Raw genomic sequence first — 24969 nt, 5'->3', positions numbered from 1 at the left:
TGAGAGCCCCACAGACCGTTCACTGTCCTGCCCTCGTGAGTGGCTCCCCAGCCTGTCAGCAAGGCGTCTGTGGTAATCACCTGTCTTGTTTGCACGGTTCCCATGACAACGCCCGTAGCGAGGAAAGAGATATCCCTCTACTTGTGTAGGGCGAGAATGCACGTCAACGAAGCAAACACTTGCCGGTGACCATGGCGGGCGGGGCTCAGATTGAGCGACGCCACCCACCGCTGAAAAGGACGCATGTGTAAGCGACCAAAAGGGATGACGGACAGAGCCGATGCCATCAGCCCGAGGAGCCTGAGGCACAGTCTGAACGTTATCCACGCCCCCCTGCAGAACTTTGACAGACACGCTTGGAAGGCTGTCACTCTCTCCGCTGAGAGTCGCGCTCTGAACTCGACTGAGTTCAGGGATAAGCTGATGAAAGTGATCGTTTGAACTGGTGTCAACATGCACTTTTCCCAGTTTACTGCGAAGCCCAGTGCAGTTAGGTGCGATGTGAGCAACCCGGCCTGCGTACTGAGTTCTTCGGGAGACTGCACTGCGAGCAGCCAGTCGTCTATATACGTTTCCAGCCGAACGCCCATCTGTCTCACGGGTGCGACAGCGGCCTCCGTGCATTTCACAAACACCCGCGTACTCAGTGAGAGCCCGAAGGGGAGCACTAGAAACTCGTAAATCTTCCCTCGAAAGGAAAATCTGAGATACTTTCTGTGAGGGGGGCATATTGGGACGTGAAAATATGCGTCTTTCAAATCTATGGAGACGAACCAGTCTCCTGGACGCACAAACCGTATCAGACCTGGGTATGTTAGCATTCTGAACTTGTACTTCCTCAAGAATTTGTTCAGTGCTCGCAGGTCTAGAATCGGACGCAGGCCTCCACCCCGTTTTGGGACCAGAAAGTATCTGGAGTAGAAACCGCTGTGAGCCTGCTCCGGTGGCACTAGCTGAATGGCTCTTTTGCCTTGCAGTGTTTTGATCTCTTCCTGCAAAATGCTTGCGTTTTGCCCCCTGGCCTGCGACTGCAGTATACCATTGAAAAGGGGAGGGGTTGATGCAAACTGGAGTCTGTAACCTTTGGTTACAGTCCTTATAACCCAGTCCGGCGCCCCGCAGTGTCGCCATAGCTGTGATTTGTCCGAGAGCGGGCCGAGCGGCTTCCGAGCTGAGACACTGGTGGGGGTGGCCAACGCGAGCTGCGCTGACGCAGGGCTCGCTGCTACCACGGGGCTGGGCTGCTGTGCCACTGGTGGAGCAACAGCTCCCTCCTGTGGCCTCATGTGCAGCCGCGCAGCTCCCACCCGGCTTCCCGTCATTTATATGTGTTTTGTTTTTTTGTGTTGAGGCTGCGCCCTTGGCTCGGGGCCTGGTTGCGCGCCTCGGGGATTTTTTAAAAACCTTTTCAAACACTTTCTGGGACACAACTGTGGCTCCACTGAGCTCTCTGTGGGTCCCTCTTTTCTCCTTTTTTTTTTTTTTTTTTTTTTTTTAACTTGTCCTGTCCAACAGCTAGGCAGACAGATGAGAGCTGAGGGCCTCTTGTGTTGGACATATTTTACTTTAACAAGAGGGGTTATTAATCTTCAGACAAACCAAAGGTATGTCTGAATAAACCCCTTTTGTAATTGAGGCCAAACTTTATTCATTTCAATCATGTTTGAAAATCTTTGGTGTTGGACTGGACGGAAAAGGAAAGAGGGGAAGAAGAGAGAGGGAGGGGGATAAGACCATGAAGCAGCATAAAGCAACAAGTTTACTGGTTGTTAATCATTATGGTAAGGTTCAAATGTAGTACAAAAAGGGCGGGGCCTATCCACACACACACTCAAATGTTATAAACACACCTGCTAGCTGCAAAAATGTCCACCTGTCGACATGTACACAAAACAGATAGTGTTCACACGCATACTTATGCCTTAAAACCAACTAGTGTGAAATATTTCAGTCATTCAATCATGCAAACTGTTAGTGCAAAGGTGAGCTAACACCTGTGCTCAGGTGAGTGTTTATGTTCTTCTAAAATGGATGGTGGAACATGACAAGAAGGAGGGAGAGTGCCCAGCCATCCCCACCCCAAGACCCCCACCGCAGCGGCAGCCGAAATCCCCCCAACGCCACACGGGAACCGGCAGGGAACAACCGCCGCCCGGGCGACCAAGCCCGCCACCCAGGCAAGGGCCAGCAGGACCGCCGCAAGGCCCCCAGAGCCAGAGAGCAGGGAGGCATGGAGGGAAAGAGAGCGCCGCCCCAGCCCAACCAGGAGAGCAGCCCCCCCGCCGCGCCGGGAGCGCCCAACGCAGGGCCCCACCGGAGAAGGACGCCCACAGCCCCAGACGAGCACCCCACCACCACCCAGGAGTTCCGGGCATCCCCCCGCCCCTACCCCAGGTACGAGCCAGGACCCCCCAAGGGAGACCCGCTCCGCACTCCAGGCAGCCATCCGCCCAGCCCACGGTTGGTCCAGGGAGGAGCAAGGCAGGGGCCCGCCGCCCCCGCCCAGGAGGGGGGAACCCCGGGGAAAAAAGAGGGCCCACAAGGGGTGTTATAAATATGGCCCGACCAGGCTCGGCCATGTTGGAAGTTTGGCGGGGCCCAGCGCTCAGGGGCAAGGACCAGGACCCACCCCCCAGGGACACAAACACCCCCGGCTCAGGTGTAATATGAACCCCCCCACCGTGCGGAGAGAGCACCGCCGGGCCCAGGGAGCCAGCACCCAAGGGACACGGCCGCCATCGCCAAGGGGCCCGCACCCCCCACCAGGGAAGGGGTAGGGGACAGATGGACCCAGGTCCTACCTTCCTTGCAAAATGTGTGTGTTTGAAAGGGTGTGTGTGTGCATGTGTGTGTGTTTATCTTGGAATGTATATATTGAAGGGGGAGGGGTGTGTGTACTAAGGGGGGTGCAGTTAAAATTGGCGAGTAGGGCACTAAGGGGACATCTCCTGATTACTCACAGTGATGTCCCCTCACCCTCCCCACCAAGGGGCCCTAAATGTCTAAGGTGCGGTTAAAATTGGCGGGTAGGGTGCCAGGAGGACATCTGCTGCTTGCTGGCAGTGATGTCCAAGCACCCCCCCACCAAGGACCCTACATGTCTAAGGTGCAAATAAAACCGAAAGAGGGGGGGCCCACTCCATACGGCAACCATAGGAGGGGGGCCACTGCCAAGTAGCCCCCCCCCCCAAGGCGCATCGCAGACTTGACCCCCCCCTAATATGAGGTTATATGAGGAAGGGGGTAAGTTGGGGACAGCTGGTAGACTGTCCCCCGGTGGTCAAACAGCTGTCCCCCAGCCCCCCCCCCAGCAAAGGGGCCAGGGCCACCCAGCCCAGGGGCCCCACCCCCGGAGGCGCCGACACCCCAGGCCCAGCACCACCCACCCCACACAGAGAGAGAGGAGCCAGAAAGTGTCGCCCCCCCCCCCCCGGAGCAAGCCCAGGCCCCCACCCCCAAACGCCGGCCCTAGAAGAGCCCCTCTTTTCTCCTTTTTAACTGGCTGTGAACTGTGAGGGTCCCCAGGACCTCTGCACGCCGGTTGGTCGGGCCGGAACATGCCCTGGAGAAAAACGACGAGAACGGAACGTGTCGTGGAAGGGGGGAAGCAGGCTTCTGGTTGTGCCCGCTCTCCGTCCCTGGTGGTTGCGCCCTAGGTGGCACGCCTCTTTTTCTTTGAGCTCTGAGCGACAGGAGGCGCTGGCTGGGCTGCCGTTGTCACGTTGGGAGCAAACGGTTTCTTGGCCCAGGCCCCTCTGGCCTCAGCAGGCTTTCCGTGGCTCCGGTCACCTGGCTGAGGCTGGCGTTTCGGAGTGAGGTAAGCTGGTCTAGCTACCGCTTGAGCGAAGGAAAGACGCGGTGCAGCTGGGGTAGGAGGGGGTACCTTCCTGGGCAGACACAGCTGCAGCGCTTCACCTTCCCGTTTCTTCTCCTCACAGCGCCTTTGCATAGTGGCCACCGCTGGTCCAAATAGGCTCTTTGGGTCGACCGGCACATCGAGGAGTTGAGTCTTCTCCTTCTGAGAGAGACTAGATAAGTGGCTTGGACTGCGGACCTGTGGAGACGCAGACAAAGGTCTGTGACCACGCATAGCTCGTTCCACAGGTCTGGGGTTGGTGTGGCTGACATCTGTTCCTGCAGCTCTGCCTGGTAGGCTAAGAGCAGAGAAGATGCATTCAGGGCTTTCACTGATGCGGCAACGGCCTTCTAGCCCTTTTCAGTGAGAGTTGACTGGAAGCAGTCAGCTTTCGAAGGCAGGGCGGGGCCCGCAGAAGTCATGGTGGACTTCTGCTGCGTCGGGTGTAGGTGGGATGCCAGCAGCGGTTCGACTGGAGGGATATGCGAGAATCCGTTCTCCTCCATGTTGGCCCAGTCCAAAGCCGAGCCTCCCAGGATGGGGCTTTTGGCTGAAAAGGGGGTGCTCCAGGTCCTGGTCGCTTCCTCCAAGCACTCAGGGAACACTGGCAGCAGCTGTCTGCTGGAAGACTTGGCTTTAGGCAGTCTTTTTCCCTCATAGCGAGATGTGGTGGTCTCAGTGAGGGCTTCAGGCCACTTAATGCTCAGCTTTTCAGCTGATCTTCTGCAGACATCGTGCAGGTCCATCGCGGCGGCCGGGTTTGGGAAGCCCCGCCCCCCTTGCACACAAATAGACAGAGCTCTCCGCTTCAACGAGAATACCGAAATTAATATCATCATTAATTAATGGAAAGTTAACTGACTTGGTGAGTTAAATATGGCAGATAACGCTTGTGGGACACAAAAAAGAAAAAGTAACTTCTCCAGTACCGATAGCAGAACCGTTCAGGTCAGATCTTAACGATACTGCGGTCTTTAAGAATGTGGCCCCAGGACTGATTCAATACCGGGGCATGGTACCCATCCCTATTCATTACAGACTCTGGTTGGTGTTCACAGCTGCAGACACGCCCCCTCCGCGTGCTCACACTTCTCTCTTCCTCCTGCCTGCTTGCACTACCCGACGGTGTTAGGGGCACCACGAAAATTTTAGAACATGATAGATAATTTACAAAAACACAGAGAGCTGCAGCACAAGGATGAAAGAGCCGCATGGGGCTCCGGAGCCGCAGGTTGCTGACCCCTGGTTTAGTGGAACATAAGGAGTGACAGCTGACGGCAAATGTACACTTGTAGATGTAGCGGTAACATTTCCATGAGGTGATACTGAAGTAGAAGAGGTGTATGGAACAGCAGCTGGATTTAATGACACAGAAATTGTTGGGAGGGATGATGCTTTAACTGGAGTTTGTGTAACATGGGGAACTGCGGCCGGTTCCTTCAGTTTGCATGGTAGAAAGGCTGTGTGAGCATGGCTACAGGGATAGTGTTTGAGGAGACTGGGCTATTTTCCCAATATCTGGGATAGGAGCCATTTCAGATATAGTGGGTTTAGAGTGGGCTTTCTCACATGAGATATAACTGGCATGACTTACTTGGTCTGATGCAGGCTAATGTTCCTGGGGTCTGTTGTTCTCCACCTCTGATTCACTTTCAGTTGAGGTGTGCTCATACTGCTCAACTCTACCAATCAGTTATCTGACCATGCCCTTTAACTCGGCCACCTTATTCCTCAATGCACGAGTCTCTGCAGCCTCCGCAGCAAGTTCCATCTCCTCTGTGGTTTGCTTTGAGGTTTGTCCATAGAATTCAGTTCAATAGCCTTGTAGGTACTTTGGTGGTCTCCTCACTCGTTTAGGTCTCTCTTTATGTTGCTCATCTTGCCATGGATATTTGGAAGCTATTGTCCCCCATAGATGTTACTTCCGGCTCGAAGGACCATAAAGAAAACTGTTTACCGTATTTTCTGGACTAAAAGTCGCTATTTTTTTCATAGTTTGGCAAGGGGTGCGACTTATACTCCGCAGCGACTTATATTAGAAATAAATTGAAATAAATACATTGTTAACCCTCCTGTTATGTTCATTTGTGAGGAACAGAGATTATGTTCCTGGGTCAATTTGATGTATGAGGCATGTTAAGTGTTAAGCGTATGTTAAGTGACTCAGAGAATCAGCAAACTTTTTTTACAGTAAGATCTTGAAGGCTAACAACATAATATTCTATTTTCCAATGATTTCATAGATTCAGAAATGCAATAAAAATGACAACTGTTTCTACAAATACAGGATGAAAACAGAGTATTAGTTAGCCAATGATGCTTCATGAAAGGAATAAATAAATATGAGAAAGAATTACTGTGAAATTATGAGATAAACAGTCTGTTATGATTGTGTCATATGAGGTTGTGCAAGTTATTAGTTCTTGGTCTCAGATTTTGTCAAATAAATTTCCCGTTTAAATGCGACTTATATGTTGTTTTAAGCTAACGTCATGTTTTTTTTTCTACTTTATAATGCATTTTTGGGCTGGTGCGACTTATACTCCGCAGCGACTTATAGTCCGGAAAAACACGGTAGTTGGTGTGGGTCATCGAACGTCTTAGGTGGGGTGCACATTCAAACACTGAACCCCCAAAACTCCACAGGCATCTTATTTATTTGGATTGAGCTGATGAGTTGTGGATGATTTTGCCTGTAATTAAATGCAGAAACAAATGAATACAATGACACATCATACATTGTTGGTTGACGATAATAACAAAACATACGTCTATGATGCATCCACTTAGCTGGACATGGACTGATCTGTGGTAGCATTTGGCTGGGACTGCTTCTTCTGGTAGATGTTGGAGGGGGAAGGGAATGCAAGCTGGCTGAGTTAAGTAAGTTCCTGGCTGAGTCTCACAGGTGCTCACTATTGAGCTGATAGTGGGTGTGGCCTGCTGGTGGTGCTGGATGACCACTAGTATTTTTAACAGTTATCAGAAAACAACTGTTGCTAAGGACAAGAAAAAGTTTACTTTTTCCGATTCGTCTGAAACTGACGTCGATCTATTCCTCCTCCCGAAGTGACCAAAACATAAAATGGTTGCTATGGAGATAAAATCAACAGAAAAGCCGCCATTTTGAAAAAAGTGGGTTTTTTACTAACTTACGATATATAGCTCTCGCCAATGGAGCAATGTGTTTTTCTGAGTCAGTTGATGATGCTGATCGCTTAGCTAGCACTTTTAGCTATGTTAGCTTAGCTAGCATAGTTAGCATAATTGGCATTTTAAATAATGTGTTTTTCTGAGAGAGTTGATGATGCTGATCCCAATGCTAGTACTTTTAGCCACATTAGCATAGTTAGCATTATTAGCAAATTCAGCTTTGACTAGCCTTGATCAAAGGTGTGGTGAGGGCGGTGGGGGTGCATCTGCGGGCGATACAACGCCGCTTGCGGCTTTAATTATTTTTTTTTTCTTCTACTTTCTTTGTTCCACTTTGAGCTCAAATTCTACCCCCGCCACATACCCGAAAACTCACCAAAATTGGCACACACCTAGTATAAATTGAAAATGAATTTTCGGCGAAGAGAACGTCACCGCCCTGAAGTCGATGACATCATGGCGAGCGTTCCCGTTAAAAAAAAAATGAATGGGCCGAAAATTGCTTATGGGGCCAAAAAAAGATATTTCGAAATATGGGTACGAGACCAAAACACGCGTGTTGGAGATGGCCCAAAGAGGTTTTGAAATCATTATGGGATGGCCTCATGACCTGCGGCTTGGCGGCCATTTTGTGGCGAACTCTGAGAATTGGCGATTTTCGAGTTTTTGACAGTATGGGAAAACGATACTTTTGTTTGAGGGATTTTCATGATATCGGATACACATTCCGTCAGCTTCATTCTACAATAACCAAAGACGTTTCTTTGACCTTGGACCTTGGGAAGAGGCGGCCATCTTGAATTCTTAAAAAAATGTCCCTTTAGTAACGGATACAAACGAAAAACTCGTCCCAGGGATTTTATCGATCTTTTTGAAACTTCTCGGGCTTCAATGCGAAGCTACTGTGGAAAAAATGATGTAATTAGTACTTGTATATTTTTAAATGCATGTGCGTGGCGAATTCGCAACTGTTGCGATTTAAGCTAGCTCACACATATTTTATCGGAATGTCCTGAAACTGAAATGTGCTATTCCCTGGCCCACACTGAAGAAAACGATGTTGCATACGACAAAATCAATAAAGGAATATGGGGGTGATAAGCAAAAAGCGATCGCAAAAAAAAGTTCTGACTCAGCTAAAAAAAAAAAAATTTTTTTTTTTTTTTTTTTTTTTTCAAGAATCGGCTAACGAAACCCAGATTACTTTGTTGGGTGTATCCAAACAAAGTTTTGAAATCATTACGTGATGGCGACATGACCTACGGTTTGGCGGCCATTTTGTGCCAAAATCTGCCATTTTGAGTTTTTCGCGTTTTTACACAATATGAAAAAATGAACTTTGTCTCGAGCGATCTTCACGAAATTTGACTCGCATGTCCCTAACGTAATTCTTCAATCACCTCTGGAGTTTTGTTGACCTTTGACCTCGGGATAAGGCCGCCATCTTGAATTTTCTATAAAAATTACCTTTACCACCAAATTCAAACGTAAACTTGTCGATGGAATTTTCATCGATCATCTCAAAACTTTTTGGGCATCAATGGCAAGCTACTGTTATGCCCCCTTTGTGTCTAGGGATGCTAGGGGGGGCATAGCATAAAAAAAGTAAAGGTTTGGCTACCAAAGTTGACTGTAACAAAAAGCATCAAACGAATGTCTCCATAAAATAACCAAATTTATTTACAAATAAACAAACGATCCAACAATAACTAAAAGTGAAGCTAAAAGGCTTCAGGGTGAACCCAGGCCAAAATAACAAACAAAACCCCAACTAACTGAAAACTTGTTTTCTTACCTGTACAAAGGAAAAGGGAAAACAATGACAAAACACTAACCTCCCCAACCTAACAAAAACAGGAGAAAACATGTACTAAAGAAAATGGCAGTTCACCCCTACAGCTTCACTTAACATAACTATAAACCAAAAGACTAATCAGAGTGGGCACAAAACTACAAACTACAAAGAACTACGAAGTACAAGACAAACCAAACAAGAGGTGAAGTACAAATAAAATGGAGAAGAGGGCCAAGCTGCAGTGGAGACTGTTGCAGCAAGGCTCCCTTCCCACCGACTGGATGTCCAAATGGTGCTTTTAAAGCTGCCTCCACCAGCTTGTCCAAATTGAGGCCACACCTTCTTGCACCACACCTGCAAATAATCACAGACATACAAACAAAGATCCACAAAACACAGAAGTCCCACTCTAATAAAGAAAAATACACAAAACACAGAACAAACCTAAACCAAATACGGCCACAGCCGTAACACCCCCCTACCCAAGATAAAACTTCTTCAAAAAGAAGTTTTTACCCTAAGTGGAGCACACACAAAAAAAGTGGTGGCTCTCACAGCACACCACACAAACTCAAGATGGCCTCAAGACAAATAACAGAAACTTAGCACACCACACAAACTCAAGATGCGCCACAGAAACTAACTGACCACACAAGACACATCACAGAAACTCAGGCAGCGCACCCCTCGAGGCACACGACCGTCCACTCAGGACGCGTACCCCTCTGGGCACGCGACCGTCAAACTCGGGGTGCGCGCCCCGCAGAACACGCACCCGTCAAACTCGGGGTGCGCGCCCCGCAGAACACGCACCCGTCAAACTCGGGGTGCACGCCCCGCAAGACACGCACCCGTCAACTCGGGGTGCGCGCCCCGCAAGACACGCACCCGTCAACTCGGGGTGCGCGCCCCGCAAGACACGCACCCGTCAACTCGGGGTGTGCGCCCCGCAGAACACGCACCTGTAAACTCGGGGTCCGCGCCCCGCAGAACACGCACCCGTCAACCCGGGGTGCGCGCCCCGCAGAACACGCACCAAACAAAATTCAACACAAGTTTGGTTAACAGTTTTCTTGTCCCACAAAATGTTGAAAATGTGCTTAAAGCACAGACTTCAAATGTTTTGGTCAGGCCACACAGGCCTCAATGCACTCAAAAAGTGCAAATACGAATTCAGTGACTTAATCAAGAGCAAGGTGTCTACTCACAAACTGGATGAGCAGTAGACATCCTCTGGCAACCCCAGTCTGGAGCAACAGAGTTGGGTCTGGCCCCCTCCTTAACCGCACTGGCAACATCTGCAGTTGCCTCCACTCCCACACCGTTGCCTACACCACCTCCAACCGATGCGTCCAGCCAAGGTCTGCCTTAGGGTTTGGAGCTTTCCATGCTCAGACAACAACTGCTCTTTAAAAATGCTCTTATCCCAAAGCCAACAGGTCACAGACTTCAAATGACAACATTATGAAAACAAACTGTTAACCAAAACCTCCAAATGGAATCAAAACTGAACAAAAACCCACATAGAACAAATCACAAATTATGTTAACTCAAATGGCTTCAAAGATCCCGGACGAGCCCCCACTTATGTTACATCCCACCCAGAGGGAGGGAGAAAATAGGTAACATAAAGAAACAATATTAAGCCGGTAAGGGTTGAATGGCTGTCAGTGCAGCAGTTTATTTTAAATGACAGCTGCAACAATAAAGAAGGTAATAAACTTAAATGCTCAGGCACTAATGCAATAAATGACCAAAAGAAAATTTAACTAGATAGACATCCCTAAAATACAAAACATAGTCCACAATCAGAGGGGAAAACCAGGCAGTTTCCAACAGGCTCTAACGCCAAGTCCAACAACAGGGGGTCAGCTGATCAAACAGATTCCTCCCAGGAATTAAGCTGCCCACTGGAACATAGGCTCCTCCAGGCTTTTATGCTTCCCGCCCAGCCTGGTGATTGGAGGAGAGAAAAAGCTGAAATCATCTCCTGCAGCAGGTGAAGTCAACTGAAGTGGGGGAGGCTTCTGCAAAAGACACAACCACACACACACACACACAACACATACACACAACACACACATACACACTCCAAAAGGCCTTGGGCCGTAACAGGCGCACTGATATAACTCTTATGTTTTTCAATGGAATACTGTGTAAATCGAATGCATGCATTTCTGCCTGAAACTGAATACATTGAAAAACACTGGATATGGACATATAAGGAATGTGGGCGTGGTTAGCTTAAAACCACTGTTGCTAAGGTCAACTAAGTTTAATTTTTCCGATTCGTCTGAAACTGCCGTTCATCTATTCCTCCTCCCGAGGTGACCAAAACACAAAATGGTTGCTATGGAGATAAAATCAACAGAAAAGCCGCCATTTTGAAAAAAGTGTTTTTTTACTAACTTATGACATAAAGCTCTCACCAATGGACCAATGTGTTTTTCTGAGTCAGTTGATGATGCCGATCACTATGCTAGCACTTTTAGCCATATTAGCAATGCTAGCATAGTTAACATTGTTAATATTATTAGCATATGCAGCCTTGACTAACCCTCATCAAAGGTGGGCGGTGGTGCGTAGAAGGCGGGTTGTGTTTGCGGGCCATAAAACGCTGCTTGCGGTTTTAATTAAGACTTTTTTTCTATGGTTTTATTTATCGTCTTAATGCTTCAAATAATGAAATCATTTTAACTCTCCAATATAAAGCACAGCACTATTAGATACCAATCCCTTATTTGGAGGTTTTGGTACGGTCGCCTTTTTTAAACTTTTGCGTTTTTTTTTTTCAAGTTGGCAGTGTTTCGTCTTTTTATTAAGTTCACATTACTCTGCTATTTTACTGTTTTTATACTTTTTTGTCATTGTTTTTATATTCCAATGTCATTAATTTTTATACTTTTATGATACTGTTTTTTTAATCCTTTTTATGTCATTGTTTTTATACTTGTTTGAGTGTTTTATTTTTATCCTCAAGTCTTTTATGTGTTGTGTGTTTTGTGGCAAATGGTCCTTGAGTCTGTAATTCAGCTAATTATTATATAGACCCCCATGTCAGGCGCTTCAAAAGTTGCCGGCACCCGGCGAAAATTTGCTGCTTGTCAGTGAAGCGGTCGCACTTTTTGTCGATAAACAAATTTCATAAAGCACCTCACAGCAAATAATCCACGTTTTATGTAATAGTAAATTCAAGTTCACTTTCAGAAACATTTTGCTTCTTTTGGTGAATTGTTTTCATGTCTCATGCACACACGACAAGCCCCCCTTCTTCCCCACAAACCTCACAGGAGTGAGGTTTGTGGGGAAACACACCCCCACTTTTGATTTGGTACTTATTTTACATGCGACTTCACAGCAGCACAGGGCCAGTGGCGCAATGGATAACGCGTCTGACTACGGATCAGAAGATTCTAGGTTCGACTCCTGGCTGGCTCGTACTTTTCTTTATTTCTTTGTTAAAGGCTGTTTTTTGTTTAACTTTGAATGTATACATCCTTCTTATAAGTCATTATTTTTTATTTTAGGGTAATTGGAGATCAATTAACTGGAGTAAACTAAATTCTTGTGTACACTGTACTGTTTCAGCATTTAAAGGTATTTGTTTGTGCCTCTGAGATATATCTTAACATTTTAACTGGGTTCATATAATTTCCTGCGAGCATTCTTATCTTACAATGTTTCAGTATGTGCAGAGTGGTTAAAGAAAGCCGTGTTGGGGAAGAGAATGTGGGGGGATGGGCAGGATGTCGCTCAGTGTTGTAATTGCTGCATTCCGGGGAAGGATCTTGTGGGCCAGTGGCGCAATGGATAACGCGTCTGACTACGGATCAGAAGATTCTAGGTTCGACTCCTGGCTGGCTCGACTTTTGTTTTTGTTGACTGATCCTTCATTGGTTAAGCTGAATGTTCTCTTCTGTGCATTATTGCTAATCAAATATCACCAGTATTATGTTTTAAAGTTGAATTGTAAAACTTGTATGTGGCTCATGAGAGATAATGTCCGTCACTGGCAAACAACAGCAATAAAGCTACACTTATTTGGCATATAAAGTTTTTGGTTATGCAGTGTTAAAAATCCTAACCCTGCAGGAAAGAAGTGAACCTATGCAGCAATTAATCATACAGATGATAAAAACAATTTAGAAATTTTCATAATTAACTATTTCTGCTTGTAAAGATAACTTGAATGCAAGTGGCTGGTATGCCCCTACGCAACACCACCCATCTCGCTTACCGACTATACGCGCCGCTGACGCCCTTGCCGCCCACCTCTGATCAAGGCTAGTCCAAGCTGCATGTGACAAATTGATGTAAAATCCACATTTTTCAAAATGGCAGCTTCTCTGTTGGTTTTATCTCTAAACCAACCATTTTAGGTGGTTTTTTTTTTGGCCGTGGGTCAAGAACAGATTGACGTGAGTTTAAGAATCGGAAAAATATAACTTTTGGATGTCCTTAGCAATGGAGGGTTTTTTGCTAACCGCGGCCGCATTCCTCATATGTTCGTATCCAATGTTATATCAATTTGTTCAGTTATAGCCATGGATGCATGCATTACATTTTCACAGTATTCCGTTAACAGAGGTTGACATAGCCCAGAAATTTGCACTGGCCTACAGGGCGAAAGTTACTGGCCCTGCCTGAAAGTTACTGGCCCGACACTGCGCATAGCGCGACCCGCCGCCGCCGCTGGCGGCACCCAGCGGTGGACGCCACTTTAGGGGGGTCCGGGGGCATGCCCCCCCGGAAAATCTTAATATGGTGCCATTTGGTGCATTCTGTTGATATCTAGCACTTATTTATACACTTTTCAATTACTGAAAACACACCATATCAAACTTAAAGCTGCCTTAGTCTGTTTCAGATTTTTTGAAGAGAGCACTGCAGTGTAGTAGGTAACACTAGTTAAGAAGTTTTCATGCTGCTTATAATCACTGCTATTTCACATTTGTTCGTAATCAATAGTTAAGAAGTTTTATTTACTTTTTTGCTCTGACTGCCTTGAGGTTCTGCTTTTTGTTTCTGTTGCAAAGTTACATTTACTTTTTATATCCTTAATTACTGTTGTGTTGTTCAAATTTGCAGAGTTACTTGTTTAAATTTGCAAAGTTACATATACTTTTTAGTTACTTGAGTTACGGCTTCAATAAACACTCCACTTGTCCGGAGTGGTCTTCTGCCAGGAACTTAACGTGCCGCGGGGCAGAAAGCGACTTTCTGATGACAGAGAGTTTGCGCTCAGTGTTTTTAAACACTTTTTATTTATTTTGTTATCTTTTCTGGCCCGCGATCTACACTCATGTCCTTGAAGATCGACCGGTCGATCGCGATCGACGTAATGAGCACCCCTGATCTACACGTTTTCGCAAAAGATACTTTATTGAAAAAGGTGAAAATATATAAATATAAATATTAACTGTTAAATATTTTAGTGGCCCGAGTGGACAAGTGAAAAATAAAGTCTTGTGGTCCATACTGCTCGAGCGAGCTGGACCGGGCCTGCGGACAAATGGCTATGTCGAGCCCTGGTTAACAAATATCTGAGTAATAAGATGCCACTTTTGCTAACTTGCCACGGGCACGCCATTTAAAATCTACAACTTCTAATTGCAACATTTTTTCCAAAGCAGCTTGCCATAAATGCCCGCAAAGTTTCAAGACAACTGATGAAAAATTGTAAAAATTTGGTCATGGAGAAAAATTTGGTATTAAAGGAGCTTTTTATTGAAAATTCAAGATGAAATTAGCTAGATGTCAGATTTTGGCACAAAACGGCCACCAAACCTTTGATCATGTGGCCATTCCATAGGGATTTCAAAACTCCCTTTGGATATCTCCAACAAGGATAAATTGGTTTCGTCAGTCGTTTAAAAAAAGAAATTCCTAATACAATTCCTCAGACAATCTTATCATATGTTATATTGTTTTTATCAGCTTGAGCCAGGGAATGGCATATACAGTGATCCCTTGCTGATGAAAAATTGTAAAAATTTGGTCATGGAGAAAAATTTGGTATGAAAGGAGCTTTTTATTGAAAATTCAAGATGAAATTAGCTAGATGTCAGATTTTGGCACAAAACGGCCACCAAACCTTTGATCATGTGGCCATTCCATAGGGATTTCAAAACTCCCTTTGGATATCTCCAACAAGGATAAATTGGTTTCGTCAGTCGTTTAAAAAAAGAAATTCCTAATACAATTCCTCAGACAATCTTATCATATGTTATATTGTTTTTATCAGCTTGAGCCAGGGAATGGCATATACAGTGATCACAGTGATCCCTTGCTATAACGCGCTTTACTTTTCACAGTTTCGCTACTTCACGGATTTGCATCGTGCATTTTGTTCTGAATTCTGATTGGCTAAAAAGTCACTCCACTTCTTTTTCTACCTGTGCGTCAGTAACATTGCAGTACACGTACGTAAATCAGCTTGCCAAATTTACAACACGTATTTGCAAATCAGCTTGCAATTTCGAGATTCTCTAAAACCAATAGAAAAAAGAGCGACAACTGCCCATCATTGTGTTCTTCTCCCGATCAAACACACCTGCACTGCGGGCTTCAAAAGAAGAAAACACTGCAGAGCGGAGTCAGGATGCAGCGGCTCAGTCTGAAGAGCAGTAAAATACACTTGAGTCACTATTTGTCCGACTGTACTTCGTATGTTTTTTTATAATCATTTAAAAAATGTTCCAGTTTAATGCAATTACTTGGGTTGCTTTTATGTTACTGGTCCAGCCCACTTGGGATCAGACGCCTTGAATGTGGCCCCTGAACCAAAATGAGTTTTACACCCCTGCCGTAGGTCATTTGGCCATCCCATAATAATGGGATCCCCTAATTCCATAATAATGGTATGGCCAAACTTCCTTTGGGTATCCCAGACACGTGTGTTTTGGTTTCGTCACTGTATTTTGAATCCTTTTTTTTGGTTCCATTCATTTTTTTTGGATAGATTCGCCTGCTGAGATGTCTTCGTGTTGGGGGTGGTTGGGTGTGTCGTTCACTTTCCGATTATTCATTTTCACCGGGTTCCAGGTGTATGCACATTTTGGTAACTTTTCGTGCATGCAGAAGTTTTTGCGATTAGGACCAACTATGTTTTTCTATGTGTTTTTGTGCAAAAAAGGGACTGATCATGTCTTTTTGGACTTATTTCTTTACTTTGAGGTTTTGTGAACCTTTTTGAGTTTTTGTCTGTTGTTGCGAAAACAATATGGTCCTTGCAGTCAGTGATTGCTGCTAGGAGCCATAAAATTCAGACTTGCCTTTTTTTTTTAAATCGAATTATTTATTATTTTTATGTTTTACTATTGAAGCAAAGTCCCCATGAGACTCTGCCAGTGTTCAACCATGACTATGTGTCCTGAAATAGAAGGAAACTCAGACTCACTGCAAAGATTGAAAGGAATCCTCTTGGAGTAATTTAGATGGAGTGATTCTTTACAACCTTCTAATAAAAGATTACATCATGAATAATGTACTATAATGACAAAATACAGTCACTCTTTTCATATTCAGTGTCTAAAAGTCCTACCCTGATTTCATTTTGCAGATCCTTTTCTCAGCAGATGATGAAATGGATGAGTCAGACGAAGATGATGTCCGTCGACTCACTGGCATGAAGACATTGAAGAAGAAAAAGCTTCGCATGGGGATCCCAGTCTGAGTACATGCCTTGTTTTGCAGCTATGTAAGGTTTTCTCTGGTAGCTCATCACCTCCAGGTCCGCAGACATTCCCTGTACTTCCATGCAGCGAGAGATCAGCCTCTGTTCCTGTCTTTCAGACGTTTTTACTGTACTTATATTCTTTTTCTAAAGGTTTCTGCACTGACCGCAGAAAACACTGACTATATCTAAGCCATGTCTGAACAAGGTCATTAAAGTGTCATTTTGTACCTTATGATATTTGGATTCCTGCTGCATGGCAAAAATGGCTCCTATATCAAGTCAATTGGATGAGTCAACTTTGGCCAAATATCATAGTAAACTGTCTAGTGTGTTGATTATATTTGCTTCAAAAACATTGTAGGAGTTCCTGTATTCCTGGCATAAATAATCTAAGCTTTGTCTGATCTTTTATGGAGGTGTCCCACCATGTGACATGTGTACAAGAGGGCAGGTGCACATTTACACCTCCTCCTCTCCATTTCTAGAGAAGTGTTTTATCAATGTCTGAACACTGCAGCACAGTTACATTCTTTACTACTGTATATTTCCTATGTAATGTTACTTTTGACAAAGGAAGCACATTCCTTTTTGCAGCAGCCTTCCATTTGTGTCTTCTAACAAACCTTACATGTCATTTCTAAAACTGGGACTGCAAAGGTCATGCTGCTACATAAGATCCATGCAACAGCAAGATGGAGATGCATCAGTGGTTAAAACAGGACCATAGAATGATGCTACTAGATTTATTTGTCCACTTAACTGGTGTTTGTAGATAAGGAACTGCAGTTTGTTTGTTTGAGGCTGTTTGACTCATTTGTTTCGGCTGTAATAATGTTTTTGTCTTCTTATGTTTTTATTCTTATTTTTTTGTTAATGTTTTTCTAAACCAAGAAGGTGACTATGCTCATCCCCAAAGCGTTCTTCATTCCTTCACTCCAATTGTGAGAGCTGATTGCACAACCCCAACTTGCATCTTTCTTTTCTTTTTATGTCGAAATCTACTTTGTTCACAAATTTTTTTCAATGTGTGTTGACATTACCAGCAGGTGTTTTGCAAGTTTGTTTTCTCTTTTTAGTTTTATATATATTTTTTGTGTCTTTTTTTTGTTGACAGTTTAATCTGAAATATTAAATCATCAGACACAAAGCAGCATTCAGCGGGTTCTGATGTAAAGAATGTGATAGACCTTTAAACTGTAAACGATGACTGTGGATCACACACCTGAGGGAAGAAGGCTTTGCGTGCCTGTGTACTGTTGTGTGTTTTTTTCGAGTGACTGCTAGTTCTGTTTAAACTAACGTTGGTAACAAACTGCAACCTCTGTGGTGCTGATCATGGTTTTACCATGTTTGCGCCGTATTGGGGATGAGAAAAGGAATTTGGAAAAAGGGGATTGCAGCACCTTCTAGTCTGCTGAAGCGGGACGAAGAGGATCTTAGATGTTCTGCAGTTTAACTGTTTAATGATTAACTTTAAGTTTAGGGGGTGGGGCATGATTAAAGTGTTTTTCAAATAAAATATTTTGAAAAAAGGGTTGCTGTAATCTATTTGTCAGTGCAATCGTTTAATTGCGTTAGGATACAACAGATTCATTTATACAACAGATTTATTTATCCAGTGAGACAAAATAATATTTAGTCAGCCACCAATTGTGCAAGTCATCCCACTTAAAAAGATGACAGAAGTCTGTAATTTTCATTATAGGTATACCTCAACTATTGGAGACAAATCTTTATTTTTTTTCATTTATTTGTAAATTGTAGTGGAAAATAAGTATTCGGTAAATAATGATTTAAACTCAGTAATTTGTTGTATACGCTTTGTTGTCAATGACAGCAATCAAGTATTTTCTGTAAGTCTTCATAAGGGTTTTACAAACTGTTGCTGGTATTTTGGCCCATTCCTCCATGCAGATCTCCTCTATAGCAGTGATGTTTTTGGTTTATCACTGGGCAACATGAACTTTCAACCCTCTCCAAAGATTTTCTATGGGGTTAAGATCTGAAGACTGGCTAACTGCTTCTTACAAAGCCACTCCTTCGTTACCCGGGCAGTGTTTTTGGGATTGTTGTCTTGCTGAATGACCCAGGCACGTTTCATCGTCAATGCCCTTGCTGATGGAAGGAGGTTTTCACTCAAAATCTGACGATACATGGTCCCATTCATTCTTTCCTTTACTTGGATCAGTCGTCTTTGGCCCTTTGCTGAAAAACAGCCACAGAACATGTTTCCACCCCCATGCTTTACAGTAGGTATGGTGTTCTTTGGATGCAACCCAGCACTCTTCTCCTCCAAACATGACGAGTAGAGTTCTTACCAAAATGTTCTATTTTGGTTTCATCTGACCATAGAACATTCTCCCAATCCTCTTCTGGATCATCCAAATACTCTTTAGCAAACTTTAGACAGGCCTGCACATTTAGCAGGGGGACACGTCTGGCATTGCAGAAATTGAGTCCCTGGTGGCGTAGTGTGTTACTGATGGCAGTCTTTGTTACTTTGGACCCAGCTCCCTGCATGTCATTCACTAGGTCTCCCCATGTGGTTCTGGGATTTTTGCTCACCGTTCTAGTTATCATTTTGAACCCATAAGGTGAGGTCTTATTGAGAGCCCTCGATTGAGGGACATTATCAATAATCTTGTCTGTCTTCCATTTCCTAATTATTATGGAAGTTTTTCTGTAGCATAATTAACAATAAAATTCAATACCAGAAATGCTTTTTCATTTTCAAAATGAAGCTGCATTTGTTATTTTGACAATGTAACTACATCAATTGACTCAAAAATAAAATTAAAAATCAATCCTTCAAAATGCTTTTTCATTTTCTACTTTAACATCGCACAGTCTGTAACGTAATTAAAGCGAAAATGCAAAGAGGGGATTGCACTTTCATTTTCATATCCACCCTGCAAAAAGTGTAGCATAATTCTATTCCAGTCAACATTTTCAGGAGGGAGAAGGGCCATGACATCAGTGCTCACATGGTGTGGCTAGATACTCCGCACGAGCAAAGCATGTCTCTGATCAGTGCATTTCTGTTGATCCATTTTCATTGTCAAATTAGATATTTCTGATTGAATTTTGCTTCACATTTATGGAGTCCCAAACTGTTCATAATTAAATACCTTGTGCAAAGACACAATTATCCAATAAGTCTCTCATAAATATATAAAAAGATCATGAAATTGTGAAAAACCTGCACATAGATTTTAAATTAGCCATTATATTATTAAAGATATTTCATTTTGCTTTAAAAAGCTGTCCATTATTTTAAAATATTAATTTTAATCATGTTGAATATTATTATAATTCTGTCTTTTTTCAGAAACTCAGATTTTTAAAATCAAAATTTTCCAAAGTAGCTTTGTTTTTATTTCATGTTTTTTTCAGCAGAATGAGTCCGTCTGTCAATCAGTAAAAGTGGGTGGGATCTAAACGCACATTGGCTGATCCCTGGAAATCGACTCATATTCCTAGATACCCACTCTGCGGTGTGCCAGTCAGAGAGATGACATACAGTGATCCCTTGATTATCGCGGGGGTTACGTTCCAAATAGAACCCGTGATAAGCAAAACCCGTGAAGTAGAAACCTTTATTTTTTTACAATTATTATACAATGAAATACACTATTATACATTGAAAAGAAAGAACAAACCATTTAACAGGCTAAATCAATTGTTTTTTAACAAAATAAAAGTACTTTAGAAACGTTTTTTCAACAAATAACTTCTGTAGTGTGCTGTCAAATGATAATTTCAATCATCGATAAGAACAGAAGGCTTTAAATTGCGGAGATAAGCCCCGCCCACCGCGACCCGAGTGGATTAAACGGAAGAAAATTTAAAATGATTATGAAAAAAATAAAAAAGTACAGTGGGACAGATGGTGACTCCGGTCTTCTTTTTCACTGCTCTTCATACTGAGCCGCTGCATCCTCTGCAGCGTTTTTTCCTTCTGAAGCCCGCGGTGCAGCTGCAGGTTTGTTTGTTCGGGAGAGGAACATAGTGATAGGCAGTTGTTGTCGCTCTTTTTTCTTCTTTGCTAAAGATCCTTATACACCGACATGCCACCATCGATTATGTTGGAGAACTGTAATGAACGGCTCATCAAAGGGTCCCATTCTTGAGCTACTCGCTGAGTGACTTTTTAGCCAATCAGAATGCAGAACACAATGCACAATCCAAATCCGTGAAGTAGCGAAACCGTGAAAAGTAAACCGTGATATAGCAAGGGATCACTGTATATCTGCGACATCTGCATGGCTTTGCTGACATTAGTGGATCAAATAGAGACAAACAATCTGCTGCAGAAGATGCAAACATCAACGACTCTGTTTTTCTAGTTTCAGAGTTTGTGTGGACCACAGAGGAGCTTTCTTTATGCCCCAGTCGTCCACATCTTGAAGTTCCCGTTGAAACACTCCAGACTCTCGTTCTCTGTGCAGGATTTCTAGATAGTGTCCCAGTTTTCCAGCCCAAAAGTCATCTGAAAATCATCAGACCCAACAAAAACCGACCGACCCTTCCATGACCGCGGACCATGGGGGGTTATAAATGAAAATGCAAAATGATTTTTTGCATTGCAAAATGCACAGGTTTTATCCGAAAATCCTCACGTTATTCTCTTAGACCTCTTCTCTGCTCTTTAGCTAACACAGCTCCGCTGTCTGTACTCACAGATCCAGTCTGTCGTCACATAAGGTTTCCCTTACAGGGGATCACTGTGGCGGCTCCCGGGAGGCGAGCTAGCGGTCAGACAGAGACCCGAAAGCAGCGCCAGCCTGCTCAGGACTCCTGAACCTTATGATATTTTTTTATTTTCATCGAGAGAATATTTATCAATCAGGTGCTCTGGTTTTATTTTTCCCTCTCGATTTAAATCGGGACAGCAAGCTTTCAAACTTGTTCAGAGAATGAGAGATGGAAAAACCATTGAAGTGGCCATCATCAAGGGAGCTGAAGCTGGGATGATCTCATGAACTCAAACATGGAAACAGGATTACCATGCAGAACTCTTCGAAATTACAACCTGATCTCTGAACATTGTCCGTGTCTACCATGCATTGTAAATGACATAAACACAGACACCGCTCTCCATGTAGCGACCAGGCTAAAAACATTAGCTAGTATCTCCTCCCCTTGGTGCGTTCACGGAGGTCCAGTACATACAAGATTAACGGCTCTCCAACAGCCTCCCAGCCTAACTCAGTCCGCTACTTTATTTTCATGAGAAAAAAATAAAAGCAGAACCGACCTAAAATCGCCCAGTCATTTTTACCCGCAAATTTTGAAATAAAACCGCCAGAATTTGGTAACATTGTTGATGTGGTGAGGTGCATACTCCCCCTAGTGTTGAGGGGTGTGCATTGCTCCGTCACGTTCGCTGAAGCGACTTCGATCGATGTAGTTAGGGTGCTACTGCTTATGTCTGAGTAAAGAAGTAGCCAATAACAAAAGTGTCTCAACCTTGTCAGGTTTGATTGACAGACAGAGTCATTCTGCTGAAAAAGCTCTTCAAGAAATAAATAAGTCATTCTGAAAAACAGCAACATGAAATAAAAACAAAGCTACTTTGGAAACTGTTGATTTTGAAATCCAAGGTTCTGAAAAAGCCATAAAATCATAATTGTATTCAACATGATTAAAAAAAAAATTTTAAATGCTGTTTTAAAATAATGGAGAGGTTAAGCAAAATTAAACATATTTGATAATATAGTGGCTTATTTAAAATCTGTGTGCAGGTTTTTCACAATTTCATGATCTTTTTATGTATTTATGAGATTTATTGGTTGATTGTATATTTGCATGAGGTCATATTTATTTATTTAATTATTAACAGTTTGGGACTCCATACACATTTACTAGAGAACTTTTTGAAAATGAAAAGTCAAATTCCATTGTACTTATCTTCTTTTTAAAAGGATTTGGTATTGACTTTTATTTTAAATTATGCTACAAAGAAACACTTCCTTACCTAATAGTTGCTTCCACAGTTGACATTGCCTTGGAGTAGAGCCTACCATCCTGAACAGTATAATAGTCCACCATGAGACAGACACACGTAAGAGACAAGTCAATCAGCATATAACACATGTTTTTGGACTGCAAGAAGCTGGAGGGACAAGGAGAACATGCTAACTCCACACGCAATGTACACAGTTGGGATTTGAATCCAGCTACTTGTATTGTGAGTTAGAGGTGTTTTCCACTACACCACTGTGTCTCCTGAACAGCATGCTGAAAGCTAAACTCAGTGCTACAAGTATGTATATATAAGATTTGGTTTCATGCATAAACGTCGTCTGTCATTCAGATCAGATTTTCAACTTTGCAATTTGAATGGAAGTGAGCCATTAGCCCTTCATAATTGTTTTGAGTTTGGTTTCAGATTCTCATGCTTTGTGTTTTAGCTCATGTTGCTGTAACTGGTTTCGACACCTTTAATAACCCTTCATTCCAAAAAATGAAGAAGTTAATTTTCTTCTAGGTGTAAAAGCCTCTGATGTTTCATGGAGGTACTACTGGGTGGACATTCTTCTTGCCTCGTAAAGTACTAAAATGAACTCGGCTCCAGAATTATCAGCTGTTGGCTTATTAGCTCATTGGAGACCCATTCCAGCTGTATCATCTGTCACGTCCGTTCTAAGAATACATTCTGACAACAGGCCTCAGTGAAACAGATGGTAGGGGTTCTCGACTATATATTATCCCAGGCTTGATTGAAACAAAGACACAAGAAAATAGCAACATAGAAGCAGAGTCTGTGGAAGAAATCTGCAAGTTAGCAATATGTCACAGGTAGGAGAATGTTATAATTTTACTAAACAGTACAAATTTGAGCAAACTTATGGCTAAATTCATATTTGTAGCCAGGTGAAATTAAAAAGAAGAAGCGCCCTCCGGTGAAAGAGGAAGACCTGAAAGGAGCTCGCAGCAAACTTGGCCTAAAGGGTGAAGTCAAGAGTAAGACCTATGAGGTCATGGTGGAGTGTGGTGAGTACAATCTATGAAAAACACAATTTTTGATATAGCAAGATAATTGGATAACATTATCTCTATCAGAAAGTCCCATGTTTGCTCTGTTCAGGCATGTTTGACCAAAAGTATTGTGCTAAAAAAATAACTGCCACACTGATGGCAGTTATTTATAAAAGTAAACCACAGAAATCATATACATTACAAAAAGAGAAACTAAGCAGAGTAGATGTGAATTTTAACGCTGGACCGCTGGAACGATCTTAAAAACAGTGAAAAAGCATGTTCCCTGACCGGGAATCGAACCCGGGCCGCGGCGGTGAGAGCGCCGAATCCTAACCACTAGACCACCAGGGAATGTTAGTGACGCTGGAAAGATTTTGTTTTTTGTACGTGTGCTTCCACGATTTGCGGATGCAGACAGGACTGTAAAATGTGCTAGATTGCTAAACTATTAGCTGACTTGAAAAACTTAAAAGAAAAATAATAATTTAGGTTGTATGCTCAAGTATCTTAAAATAATTTAAGAAAGCTAAAGTGAGCTTACCGTGCTAGTAGCATCGTCACTGCTGAAAGATTGATTTTTTTAAATCCTTCAATTCTGATGTTCTTTTCCAAGTCAAATATAAGGAATGGGTTTTTGCAAAAGACACACATTTGTGGTTGTCTATTGAGCAGAAAACTGGATTTAAACAAAACTATACCGTTTTTTTCTGTTTCGGTGTTCAGAGCGAATGGGGAAAGTGGCTCCATCTGTGTTCAGCGGTGTGAGGACAGGAGGGGAGACGGTCCTTTCCAAGCCTGCTGATGCCAAAGACCCTGCAGCTAGTGTGTTCACCAAATAGTCAAGTTGCAAAGAAAAACCACTCAAGGAATATGTACTTTATGGTACATAATCATAACTTGACAACGAGGCTCTTCAATGGGATGTTATTTATTTTAAATTTAAATATTTGTTCAGTGAAGTAACTCATTTAGTCAGTAAAAGAGTTCAGGTTTACTCAAACAGTGACATTTTAGAAACATTGATATAATTTCAACTGTAATTCTTATTAAATCTGTTTATTTATGTTGTTACAACAGAGACTTTGTCAACATTGTTTGAAATATTTGACGTTAGACTAACAAAAAATAAAACATCATTTAAATTAAGGAATGACGTGAGTTTTTTTCTCTTTTGATTTTTAAACTGCAGACATTTAAAGAGAGAAGCCAAATGTACTATTTCTTTCCTGAAATCTGGTTGCCAAGTACAAGAACAGTTTATTATCTGGTTGCCAAGTACAAGAACAGCTTATTATCTGGTTGCCAAGTACAAGAACAGCAACTTCTTGCTTCAAGTGAGATTACAGTAAAAAATAGTGTTGTGAGGTGAATTCATTTCATATCCTGGAAGTGGGCTGCTGGTGTGCCTGCAAATAACACTTCACTTTTTCATCTATGGGAGTTAGGTGCCTCACCAAGTTTTTTTTTTCTTTGAGTTATGAGGCTCTCATGTAGGTCTTTAAA

General features: G+C 43.1%; 1 protein-coding gene and 3 non-coding genes across 5 annotated transcripts in view; 3 read left to right on the top strand and 1 right to left on the bottom strand.

Annotated features, from left to right (window-relative positions):
* stimate (STIM activating enhancer) overlaps window positions 1–24612 on the top strand; it is a 39121-nt gene extending 14509 nt beyond the window's left edge. The window contains exons 8-10 of one of the 2 annotated variants that reach the window (XM_023954984.1): window positions 16366–16473; window positions 23355–23478; window positions 24190–24612. In XM_023954984.1, coding sequence (XP_023810752.1) covers window positions 16366–16473; window positions 23355–23478; window positions 24190–24305 — 348 coding nt within the window. In that variant the 3' untranslated portion in view covers window positions 24306–24612. Of the gene's footprint in view, window positions 1–16365; window positions 16474–23120; window positions 23284–23354; window positions 23479–24189 lie in introns of those variants that run through there. The other variant, XM_004068845.3, reaches the window with a different exon arrangement.
* trnar-acg lies at window positions 12170–12242 on the top strand. Its single transcript has one exon. It is a non-coding gene; the product is annotated as a tRNA-Arg (tRNA).
* Window positions 12597–12669, top strand: trnar-acg. The gene has a single exon. It is a non-coding gene; the product is annotated as a tRNA-Arg (tRNA).
* On the bottom strand, window positions 23746–23817 carry trnae-cuc. Its single transcript has one exon. It is a non-coding gene; the product is annotated as a tRNA-Glu (tRNA).
* Window positions 24613–24969: the final 357 nt, after the last annotated feature.

This window comes from Oryzias latipes, chromosome 5, assembly GCF_002234675.1.
Source record: "Oryzias latipes chromosome 5, ASM223467v1".
NCBI lineage: Eukaryota > Metazoa > Chordata > Actinopteri > Beloniformes > Adrianichthyidae > Oryzias > Oryzias latipes.
This window is presented reverse-complemented; position numbering and strand designations above follow the sequence as displayed.